General features: G+C 39.4%; 1 protein-coding gene across 1 annotated transcript in view; it reads left to right on the plus strand.

Moving 5' to 3' along the window:
* The window catches only part of LOC132822405 (DDB1- and CUL4-associated factor 1-like), an 81,262-nt gene extending 75,849 nt beyond the window's left edge, over nt 1-5,413 (plus strand). The window contains exon 24 of the mRNA XM_060835761.1: nt 1,543-5,413. Within this exon, the coding sequence (XP_060691744.1) occupies nt 1,543-1,601 (59 nt within the window). The 3' untranslated portion in view covers nt 1,602-5,413. The remainder of the gene's footprint in view (nt 1-1,542) is intronic.
* The last annotated feature ends 7,792 nt before the right edge of the window (nt 5,414-13,205 follow it).

Below are 13,205 nucleotides of genomic sequence, written 5' to 3' on the forward strand. Positions count from 1 at the left end.
TTTGGCAGACCTGTCTGAAGGTTGAAGACACCTTTCTCCTTAATGAAACTCCTTTACTTACTACATCATCCACCACTTCACCTGGTCAAGCAGTCTTGGCAATGGTGTGGCCTTTATCTCCAAGTCACTTCTTTTGCTAATTCCCACAATCTTCTGGCAATTTCTCCATGTTTTGAGAATCTTGCCTTTTCCATCCATTGCAATTACTTCAAATCTTAGATCTGTATTGCCCACCCTGTCCATGTTTCCCTTTTGTAATTTTCTCTGATTTCCTATCTTAACCTCTGCACCAGGTGACTCATCCTGGATAAATATCGCTTCCATCTCAACTCTTTTCATTTAGTTCACTGCCCTCTTTCCTTCCTAAACTTCCCTCTTTGTAGAAATTCTCAATTTGCAGCCCCGTCAATCTCTCAGCCTTGCAACTCACATTGTAATTATTGCTGATAGTGCAATCTGATCATTTCCTTGTTTCACTTTCTATCCATATTCTCGTTCACTTTCCCAAGCCCACTACTTTGAGTCCAGCCATAGTAAATGCACTCCCTCAAGTCACTTAACACAGCACTGTCAAATTCCCAACTACCTTGCCTCTGGCCTTTAATTCATCACGATACTGCAATATTTATTGATTTGCTAAATTGCACCTCAACTAACTTTCATGACTTGCCTCTGCTTTTTCTCATCCAGATCTTTCCTGATGTATCCTGCATTTTGACTGCCTTAAGTCTAAAGGATGTAGATTTAAAGCCTTTGATTAACTGTCTTGTTTCATCATTCACTACCAGTTCTGACTAGACCACTTAATATTGTCCATCTAAAACTGCTTCCCAATCAGAGCATCAAGAGGGAAAGAGAATGTCTAGTTTGCTTTCACTACAAATGATACTTCTGAGACACCTCTGTTCTTCCTTTTCCACCTCCAACAATAAGTGTGAGGAGCCTCTAGACTTTGGTACAAAAATCAATGTCTCAATTCAGTTAACTCTGTTGTTGACTTCACCTCAACTAACCCACTAGGAGATATATCCCTCTCAGGCTCCCCTATACTTAAACCTGAGTTTCTTATTTTTCTTATTCTAACTTCACTCACATCCCCAACCGAGTTCACCTTGAACAGGGACGACCCTTGCTCCCTTAGCCCTATTCCTGCTAAGCCGCTGACCAGCCTATCTCCTTTGGGTGAATGGGACGTTGGTGCAAAGTTGTTTTTAAGGTTAACAAAATATTAGCTGAACTTGAAGTTTATGGAGGGTGGAAGATGAGGGGCTGAACAGGACCATATTGGAATAGTTGAATCTGGTAGTGTTAGAGTCTCAACTAGATGCTGGCATATATGATCACTAGTCCTCAGAGGGTGGTGGCTTTAGGAGATTGGCAGGAGAATTGGTAAGCTGGGCAACAGGAAATGCCCTATATAAACATTCAACCAATCTTGTAGAGCTCTGTTTAACTAAATGTCTGTTAATTAGAGTCCCTTTCACTTTTAATGGTCTTTGTAATTAACTAACAGTAATTAATTCTCCTCTCCACTTTGTCCAGCGGATTCCACGGATAACTCTGACTTGGAAGATGATATTATCCTGTCCCTGAATGAATGATCCTACCAGCTGGATTGATGGACCTGGCACACACCGTGATCCAGGCATGAGGAATGCCCCCACAGTGAGGGCGACAGAGGATAGCAGAAGTAATGAATGTTTTACTTCAGGGACCGTGAGTTCAGCCCTGTGACATACACATACATGCGAGGAGACAAAGAAGAAGCAAAAAAAATTTACTTGTAACTTTCCCATCTATTTGTGTGCAATCACAGAGCCTGGTCAGCTCCTGCAGACTATGGGGCTGTGGAATAATTTTGCCTCAGTGGCAACCAGCTTTTGTGAGGTCTACTTTTGACCTTCATGCAGTATCGCAGCTTGAAGAGACTGCACTTAGAAAAACTGAGAACAGTTTGTTTTTTTTAATGGATTTTCTAAAACACATTTGTTTATATGTGTGAGTGTATATATTAAAAAAAAATGGAAGGTTTATAAAGAGAACCATATATTTAGGGTGATGACAATGAAGATTTGGGCTATGATTTTCCACCATTTCACGTAACAGATAAAATTTCTGGACTGAGCCCATGCCCTGCTAAATGCATCTCATTGCTGCTTGTATTTTAACATTAAGGAGCACCTCAGTCAGTGTTGCAGAATAGTATGTGCTTTAGATGCCATGGCCTCCAGGGTACAATAAGTGTTGATTCGTTAATCAGAATCCTGAGACAGCGGATGTGCCAATAAATGATCGCCTTCATCGAACTTCAGTGTGACAAGCGAACAAAAGCAACTGTGCCCCAGCATTTCTCAAGGCTATGGGTGGTGCAACCTTGCCTAGATTCAGCCTGCATCAACAACCAAGATGTACTTCGAGGAGTGTCAGCAGTCCTTTGTTTCTATTCCTTTAACAATGTTACTACTCACTTTTTTTATCATCACCTCTCAGGAGAGGGAGAAAGAAAGCACAGTACATTGCCTGGTTGTTTGAGACACTTTGACATTAATTGAAGGTAGTAGAAGTTAAGCTAACTTGAAGTTTTTGCAGTTTGCAAAGTGTAGTGTCTTTGCTGGAGAGTGAAGGTATGCTTGTGTAGGGGAGGGTTGTGAATTACCATTTCCGAATTCTGAGTTTACACAACCATTGAAACTCATTTGCTCTTTTCATAACTGGGGAATTCTGGCTGGACACAGTGTCAAAATTGATTTTAAAAATTAATTGCATGCTTAAAATGTGTGTTTGCATTCTCAGTTGCATATCCAAATGTCTATACACTCTTACAATCAAGGTGTGTGAATGAACAAGCTGAGAATGGACCAATGTGTCCAACTGCATGAAGGAGAAATGCTAGTAGTTCTTTTCACAGAATTGAAAAGATTACCTGCAGGGATGCCGTGTGCTGCATTAACAATGAATTTATTGAGTTCTTTAGCTGAGAAAGAAGGGATGCTGGAATTATTCCCTTTTATATAATCAACTGCTTGCAGGAAACATTGCAAGTTACATGGGACGTGTATTAAATCTAACTGATATGCATCACCTCAACATTAGAAAAGGCAGTAAGGGTTCCTATTGACTTTTCCTACATCTTTTTGGCCTGTCGTAATAAAATGGTGATGAATTGTCCCCTTAGCAGGAACCTGGGTTTGAATCCAACTCAATGGAAAAGCCGGAGGCTTTCATCCCATCATTGGTTTGTACCAGATATGAAACATCTATACTATAACCTGTATCAGGTTCCATCTCTCTCGAATCTTGCAACTGTGCTATAGAGGAATGGTTACCTCAAGGAATAGTAATCTCCAGTGTGCAGGTATCTTATGATAATGTATAGCCCCTCTCTTTAATTCAGCGATTTGTGACTGATAGTTGATTTGTTGGTGACAATTTGAATTAATTTTCATTGCAATTATTTGGTGGGAGTAGCAGATTAAATTTGAAGATGCTGACGTGAGATAGTCTTATGATACCATAATTCACTCGTGTCTTTGTTTTCTGATTTTCTTTCTGCAATTGCTTTCTCTGGCGCATTCTTCTAAGCACACTTCATACCTCCATCCATTTTTCACTTCCAGATAGGAATGTTACCAGTGACTTGCAACAGCAAATAAGTCAACGGAGTCATTGAAACATGGGCATAATGACCATAGCTTTTAGATTTTCCACGTGGCTGTTTAATGCATTATCTCTTGCCTCTAACAAGCTGAGAATAAGTTGAGATGAAATAGTCTGGTGCTAATCTAAGCAGTCAGTGGCTGTGATCTCCTAAATTCTTAATCGATGTGATATAAAGTCAGTATAAGTATTGTATTCAAGCAACAATTTAGAAGAGGATAGAATATTGAGGCCAGTCCAATCCTGGTGTAAATTAAATTTGTGTAAGGATATGACCTGGGTGGAGTGTTCAACATCTGTCTCTTTTGTATATTTAACAAAATAATCATGTATTTCAGGGTGAGAGACTGTTTGGTAATGCAGGGAGAGGGGATGCTTAATGGAGCACGTGCTGGCTTTTGAGCTGAGATCTGAATGCTAATCCTCTTGGGTGGCAGTGTCAGAAGTTTCTCTTGTGTGCTGATGAAGGACACTAGGTTTGCACAATTGGTTTATGCTGGTAATGTCACACTAATGCAGTACAAACAAGTAATGGCGTTCTGTTTATCACAAAGTCTTGGGCTACAAACAGTGATTAAATGTGTTTAAATTAATTCCCATTCATTTGGACAAAATTTGAATAATCTGCTCTGATTTCAGAATTGTCCATCAGCATTTAAAACAAACCAATAAATAAAGGGACCTAAGGGTTACTGAGACTGAAATGCCTGAGCATCAGCAACCAGGTTGCAGGCTTCAAGGCCATTGAACATCCAACTGCAGGACAGCAATTACTTTAAGACAGTTAAGAGGGATCCCTTTCTCTATCTGAATGATACGGGACCTGATCTGAGTCTCCAATGCTGACTCTAAATTCCTAAAAAACCAATATGTTCCATGTCTCCATTGTTGTCTTTCCATCTCATGAACCAAAACTCTTCAGGGAAAGAAATATTGCCTCAGTGCATCTTAAACCATAATAAATGTGCTTACAATCATCATTAATCTGGAAGCTTTTACCCTGAGTGGGCTGAGCACAGCACGTAGCCATCCTTGTTGTCAGCGTTCTTCAAAATGACATTTCTGGACTTCAGCCTCACCAACAGCTGCATTGGAACAGTTTCAAAGCTGTGTGAGAAATCATGGTGTAGTGGTGTTTGTGGGCTTGTCTGGGTGCGAACAGTAGTGTCACTGAAGTAATTCTTCAAGGAGAATGCAGGAGGATCTCTTAATAACAGAATTAATGGTTTAATCTTCTGCCTCTTCCGCTTGACAATAACTGCTGACTTGAGCCAAAATGGTCCCAATACAAGTATCTGCCACTAAGTGGTGCTAGCATACCGGAAATGCTGGTTGCATGCACTGGTATTGAGGCACGTAATGTCAAAGATGGTGCTTTTTTTTTAAAGAGTCGATTTTATGTTATTTTTCCATTTGTTCTTGCTGGGCTTGGCCGAGAGGTACAGAGTAATTTCTGCCCAGCCGTAATGTGGTCTGTTAATGGCAGGACACCTCCAGTGAATTTTCAAAGTAATTTTATATATATAAATATATGTTAAAGAAAAAGGGGCTGCTTGTCAGTGTTTTTAAAAAATGACAAGCAGGGACCGGGACTGCATTCACGTTGCCGGGGTGTCTCAAATCTTTTGTGCGTTTTCTTGTAATTTAGGAGCGTGTGATATGAGCACAAAAAGGAGTCTGTTAAAAAAAAAACAAAAAAATATTAGGCCTTGTACAGAATCTAGCTGACATATTTTTATTACTGGAAACCCAACAAATAAAGATTACAAAATCAGAGTCAATCTGTGTATTTGTGTTATTAGCCGTAATTTTGTTTTGCTTTTGGCCTTGCCTTTTTTTTTAAAAAAACAAAAATAGCACTCACTCAACAGTTCTGTCAACCCTAAAGATGTTCCAAACTATCTTACAGCCTATTTGAATGAGAATGGTTACAGTAAAAGAGAAGGCTGTTCAGTCTGCCATGCCTGTGCCACCTCTGCAAGTGTAACTCCACTTGTCTCAATTCCCCACAACCCTTCAAAAACTTGTATTGAGCACTATCCCAACTCCCTTTTGAAAGCCACAATTGCACCTGTCTCCTCCACACTGGGCAGTACATTACTAATCCTAACCTGGGTAAAAATAGTTATTCATATTGGTCATTTTGCCAGTTGTCTAGAGTCTTGGGCAGATTGAGAACCAAAAGCCAATCAGTGGAGACGTTGTCTCTCTGTCTATATCCCTCATTATCTTGAAATCTTTATTGATTCATGCCTCAATCTTCTCAAAAGAAAAGCTTCCAGTCTGTCCATAAATACTGATGTCCTTCAACCCTGAAACAATTTTGATATCAAAATTTTTTTTCCTGTGCTCTTTAATAAGCTTACACATAATCCCTAAAGGGCGATGGTTTGCCCAATTCTAAGCAATGTCTTAAAGCTTTATTTTGCATTTTCTGTATGCCATATTAAGCACTTTCTTAATTTGCTGTGCATATCCAACAATTTGTGTGTGTGTGTGTGTGCGTGTATATCTGCACCCTTTTAAATAATGTCCTTTTGTTAATGTTGCCTCCTCTTGTTCTTCTGATCAAAATGGTCATTGCATTCAATTTCATCTACATGTCTGCTCATTCCAATAACCTATGTTCTCATGTTTTCAGATTATCTACAAGCTCTGAAATTGTGCCCTGTAAACTTGAGTCTAAAACATGAATATATATCAAGAAAAGTCCTATAGCCACTGTGGATGTCCACTAACTACCTTTTATCAACTCTGAGAACACCACCTTTCGGCACTATTCTCTGCTTCCTACAACTCGGGCAATTTTGTCTCCATCCTGGCACTCTGTTTTACTTCATGGGAAGTCGCACCTTATCAAATGCTTCTTGGACATGCAGATACATGCCTTACTCATACATTACTCATCAAAAAAAAACTGCAGAAGGTTATTAAACTATCACTTCTGTAACATCCTTGTTGGCTTTCCTTAATCCACACTTGTCCAAGTGATGACTTTGCCTGGGAATAAAATTTCTGAAAGCATGCTAACATAAAGGTTAAACTGTCTGACCTGTTGTGCAGAAGAGTGGAGTGTTAGCCATGTTCCAGTCCCGTAGCACAATCCCTAAAGCGAAACATAATTAGAGTATTATACCCATACAAGTGCAAATTCCACTCTTAATTCCCTTGTATCCTCCGATATGTTTCATCTGCTACTGTTGACTTTGAGAACAGAAGTAGGTCATTCAGTCCCTCGAGCCTGTTCCACCATTCAATGAGATCATGGCTGATATGTGGACTAACTCTGTGTACCTGCCTTTGGTTCATACCTCTTAATGCCTTGCTTAACAAAAATCTATTTCAGATTTAGAATTGGTGGCTTATTTAGCATCAACTGCTAATTGTGAAAGAGGGTTCTGAATCTTGACCACCCTTTGTGTTTAGAAATGCTTTCTAATGTTTCTCCTGAATGGTCTGCCCCTAACTTTTAGACTATCCCCCTAGTTCTAGAATCTCTGACCAGTGTAAATAGTTCATCTTTATCTACCCTGCCTTTTCATGTTAATATCTTGAAGATTACCCCTTAACTTTCTAAATTCTAAAGAAAACAGGCCCAATTTATACCATCACTCCTCCTAACAGCCCTGAAATCCAGGCTTAACTCTTGTATACCCATGTTGTACTCTCCAAGGTCAGTTTTTCATTCCTGAGGTGTGGCGCACTGGTCTGCTATCAGTGCTCCAAGTGGAATCAAACCAGGGTTTTGCATAACTGCAGCATAAGGACTACATCCCTGTATTCCAGTCCCCAGCATTCCATTAGCTGTCTTGATTGATTTTGTTTTCTTTATCTGTTCCTAACTTTTTAAATAGCTACACACCTGAACTCCCAAGTCTCTCTGGACATCCAGTGTAGTAGACTTCATACCATCTACAAAGTGCCTTGAACTTTTTTTGGTCTGAAATGGAAACTTCCTACTTTTTTTACATTAATCTCCATCTGCTACAATTTCTCCCATTAACTTAGTCAATTAATATCCCTTTGTAATATTATTTGTAAATTCATTTGTGAAAAGTGGCATTGCTGGCTGGCCAGTATTTATTGCCTAGTTGCTTTTGAGAAGTGGTGATGGTGAGGTGCCTCTTGAATCACTGCAGTCCAGTGCAAGTAGGGAGTGAATTCCAGGATTTTGACCTAGCAACCGTGAAGGAACTACTATATATTGCCAAGTCAGGATAGTGAGTGGCTTGGAGGGAACGTGAAGGTGGTGGTGTTCCTATGTTTCTACTATCCTTGTCCATCATCATGCTATCATCCACATGGTCTATGATGCCATCTCACTTTGTGTCATCAACAAATTTGGATATGACTTTCAATGCTATTATCCATGTCATTAATAAATAATGTGAATAATTGAGGCCCTATCACATCCATATAGGATACCACTGGTCACATCCTGCCAATTTGAGTATCCATTATTCCTACTTTCTATCACCTGCCACTTAACCAAGTTCTCAGCCGTGTTAGTAATTTGCCCTCTGTTTCGTGGGCTTCTACCTTAGTTAACAATTGTGGGACTTTGTCAAATGACTTATGACTTAGAGTCATTGAGATGTACAGCATGGAAACTGATCCCTTGGTCCAACTCGTCCATGCTGACCAGATATAAACAGCATCTGTAGACAATCCCTTGTCCTCTACCTTGGTTACCTCATCAAAAAACTTCCACGTGGTTTGTCCAGCATGACCTACCTATCGTGGCTCTCCCTGATAACTGAACATTTTTGAGGTATTTAGTTACCATATCCTTGATTGTAAATAACAAATTCCCCATCATAAATGTTAGGCTAACTAATGAGATTACATTAGATTCCCTATTGTATGGAAACATACCTTCAGCCCAGTAAGTCCACACTGACCCTCGAGTAACCCACCACCCAGACCTATTCCCCTACATTTACCCCTGACGAATGCACCTATCAATATGGGTAATTTAGCATTGCCAATCCACCTAACCTGCTCTTCAATAGCCTATAACTGGCAGAATCTTTCAATAGTTTATTTATCAGGTTTGAAATTCCTCTTAATTTACATCCTTCTTCCCTTGCAGCCATCTTCCCCTACCTCTCTTGCAATCTTTTCCTCCCTCCCACAACCCCTCACTTCCTCCTCAGCATCCTCTTCTAACTAACGGATCCCATCAGACAGTCCCTGGCAGCTCCACTCGTGATGACACTCCCTCACTGCCTGCTACACCACAAATCAGAATGAACTTATCAGCCTATGATTAGAGGAGCAACATTTCAATTCTATCATTTCTACTTGCAGGGGTGATTTTATTCCCCCATTTGTTGCCATGATTAATTTTCTAGGGCATTTTGGAGAAGATTCACTCACCCCTGTGTGCTTGAATTCTGCTTCTCAGTGCTGTCAACTATACTGGAGAGCTCTGGTTTTGTTTGACCTGTTTACTCCTCACCTTCACCTGGGTATATCTTGATTGTAACTCTAACTGTATTCTGTTTAAAGGCAACTATTCAGTGACCATTTTGTTTGCCTATTTTTGATTCCAACTTTCTTGGGCCAGATCTGATCTTACCCCATTAAAACTGATCATTTTCTGAATATTTTTACTTTGAACTGCTCCTGAAGAGCAAGTCCCACAGCATTCACCTTTCAGAAATGAAGATCTGTAGGGGAGAGACCAAGCAATGAGTTTTATAGCGCTTAGCTTCATGGAATGAGGTGAACCTGAAGAGGAGAGACCAGGGACCAAATTCTAACAGTAATCACTCTGTGAAATGAGATGGAGTATAGGGGATAGACCAAGGAACAGGTCCTCCAGCACACTCCTTCCAGAAGGCAGCTGGACCTATGGGGGTAAGACTAGGGTCAACATCAACAGCACCTGGAGGCCCATTAACTCTGTGAAGGACTCTTTGCTCTGCTCAAAACTCGTCAGTCTTCCAAAACAAAAAGTTGTCTATACGTGTGTTGCGGTCTAGCACATTCCAAGGTCCAGGACTACATGCTGAGGGACGCACTAAAGTTTGGGGTAGCTGTTGCCAAAGCACAATGAGGAAAGACTGAGGCCTTCCTACTGAGGGTAAGTGGAGGTTTGTTCAGCTATCGGTCCCTCCCTGTGTCTCAAATATTTGTAAATATTGGAATTGTATATAGAAGAGTTTAAAAATCGCACAACACCAGGTTATAGTCCAACAGGTTAAATTGGAAGCACACTAGCTTTTGAAGCACCGCTCCTCGCCACCTGAAGGAACGGTGCTCCGAAAGCTAGTGTGCTTCCAATTTAACCTGTTGGACTATAACCTGGTGTTGTGTGACTTTTAACTTTGTCCACCCCAGTCCATCACCAGCATCTCCAAATCATATATATAAGGGAATTGGCTGGAGTCAAAGTCCAATATTTTTGTTTTGTTGTTTTGACATGCAACAGTATGTATCTGATATACATTTGTGACAATGTGTGTATATATGCAAATTCTTTTGTGAATGAAATTAAAAAAGGAGGGACTAGGGCACAAAACTTCCAGAAATGAGACCAGGAAAGCAATGAGTTGATCGGTTCTTGAGTAACTGTTACAGGGGAAATGTGTGTGTTGTGTTTGAGAATAGACAGAAACAATTGTTTAATAACCCTTAAATAACTATTTTCATGATTGACTAGAAAAATGCACTGGAAATCAAGGCCCATCTACTCCCGGGGTCATTACAAATGTGAAAATTTGATTAAAGCACCCAAATGCCCAATTTTATCTCACTATCTAATTCAGGTAAGAATAATGTGTCCACTAAGCTTTTCTTTCCCCTTTAGCAGGAAGATAATTGATTACAACAATCTATTTTTTAAACAGTCAAAAAGGTTGAAGTTGAATTGCAAATCTATACCCTTGTAACTTAACCACAACCCCTCTTAATACAAAAATTGAGAGTGGAGAAGCAAACAAAAGTCAGAAGAACAGTTCTAGAACCAATCTACATCATAGACATCAATGAATTGTTTTCTTTTGATTCCTTCCAATTGGATACACTAATTCTCAGTCTTTCTTTCACTGGTTGAGGATTTGTCCTTTCAGTGCCTCTGATAGCGGTTTTGTTTCCCTTTTACCTTCCAGCAGACAATTAGTAGACAGAGTAGCTCACAAAGTAATGAAGAGTATCTAACTACAAGGGATTTACTTGTACTTCCCCATACAGAAGCGAGAAAGGGAGATGGATGCTTTCCTTTTGCAGTCTGAGTGTTTCTTCTGTTGCCCAGACCCAATGCCATAGTCATCTGCTCAGGATTCAATCAAATGCTTGTCACTCTGCTGAACCTGCCTGAGCCCACAACAATGTTCATGATTGGTTTTTCAATCAATAGACTATGGGTAAAATTGCTCTGAACAAACCCATGTGGTGCCATTCCATCTAGATTTCCCCTTCACTACTTTGATAGGGCTATATTATTAATCTCTTTTTTAAAAACTACAAAAACTTTCACAATTTTTTCTTGGTTAAAAGCAGTATCTTCTTTTTCGTCTCCTGTCAAAAACTGGAAATTCTATTATTTATTTTATTCCTGAGTAGTATTTTAATTGGATTACTCAAGTTTAAATTAGTACAATAAGTGATTGGATGTAAAGGCATGAATTTAATAATTAGGAAAAAATAATGTGTTACAATTCCAGAATGCAGGAGGTACTGGACACCAGTGTAATCCAGGGCAAGCAAATTTCCAGCAAGTGTTACCTAGATCTTTTGTTCTAAGAGGCAGTCATAGCTGTTAGGATAGGGTCTTTCAATTTGGTCACTGGTTAAGGACAGGGCAATGTGGTTACAAGTGAGGCGGGTATAGAGTAGTAGAAGGGGAAGATCCTAAACCTTTGCAATGGTCCAACAAGTTCAAAGTTCATATTTATATAGATGGAAGTGGTGGCTACAAGGTGGATGAGTAAACTTACGCCCAATGGAACCATTGTGCCAAGAAACCTTTAAACTAATTACTTAATGGTGGGTGCAATGGATAAAGGTGAGGAAGGTGTGATAAATAGAGAAGGCAGGCGAGGAAGCAAGGTAGCAACAAGAGAAATGATCAATTTGTGCCAAGAAGAGTGTGTGCAAACCGAAGAACACATTGAAGATAAGACGAGGTTACAAAGTTAAACATTGTAAAACAAAAGAACTAAAAGCTCTGTACCTGAATGCTGATAACATTCGTATCAAAACAGATGAATTGACATTGTAAATAGAAACAAATATATTACCCATGAAAGAGACATAATTGCAAGATGACAAAGTCTGTGTCTTAACTAATCAAAGCTACATGATATTTATAAAGGATCAGAATCTAGGAAAAGGTGGAGACATAGCTCAGTTACTTAAAGATAACCCTTTTGTAATTGAGAAATTATCTTAGTTTTACAGACCAACATGTAGAATTAGTTTGGGTACAGATAAGAAATAGGAATGGTCGGAAGTTGCTTGTGGTAGTGGCATAAAGCCCCCTCCCCATCCCCATCCCCAAGACAGTAATCATTACTGTAGAATTTCTAAAAGAAAATAAAAGGGGCTTGTATGGTAGTAATGCATTTTGATCTGTGTATGGATTGGATGAATCAGATGGGCAAAAGTAGCCTGCACAGTAAGTTCCATGGAATATTTAAAGGACAATGTTTCAGATCTAACAAGTGAGCAGGCTATGCATTGTCTGATAATGTCCAATGGGCTAGAATTAATTTATGACCTTGTAGTGAGGGTTCTCTAGGTAACAGTGATCACAATAATATTGAATACCACATTCAAACTGAGAGAGAGGATTGGATCTCCAAGTAATCCTCTAAATTTTAATAAAAACCATGAGGACGTAAAGGCAGAATTGGTTAAAGTGAACTGGGAAATTGAGTATCAGCATAGATCAGCAGAGTAACAGTGGCAGATATTTCAGAACACTTAGAAAAGGTACATTCCAGTGAAATTCCAAGGGAAGGATCCATGGCTAAGTAACTAAATAAAAGTTAGTATTAACTTGAAAGAGAAAGCATACAATTCCACAAAACGGAGTAGCAGATCAATCAAAACCTAAACCACAGCAATTAATGACTAAAACATTAATCAAGAATGAGAAGTTAGAGGGTAAGAGAAAGCAAGCTAGGAATATAAAAACAGGTGATGAGTTTCAATGGAAATTTAAGAAGGAAGCGCGTAAGTAAATTGAGCTTTGATCCTCCAAAGGTTTAGGGTGAGAGAGTGATTCCAGGGAATTAGTATTGGAAGATAAGGAAATGGAAAATATATTGACATATTTTACATGTCTTCATGGTATAGAAGATACAAGTAACATCCCAGAATTACATGATGTTTCATTGTTTTGGAACTTTGGAGAGAAAAAAATCATAACAACAGCACTTTTAAAAGGGAGAGGAACAGAAAAAGGAAGCACAAGGTGAGTTCAGTGTGGGGGAGAGAGAGAGAGAAAAACCCATACTGCTAACTGACACAGCAGTGAACCTGCACAGTTACTGTCGTTGCTGTTTGAATTCATGCCTCACTGGACATTGGAGTGTATC

This window comes from Hemiscyllium ocellatum, chromosome 14 (assembly GCF_020745735.1).
Source record: "Hemiscyllium ocellatum isolate sHemOce1 chromosome 14, sHemOce1.pat.X.cur, whole genome shotgun sequence".
NCBI lineage: Eukaryota > Metazoa > Chordata > Chondrichthyes > Orectolobiformes > Hemiscylliidae > Hemiscyllium > Hemiscyllium ocellatum.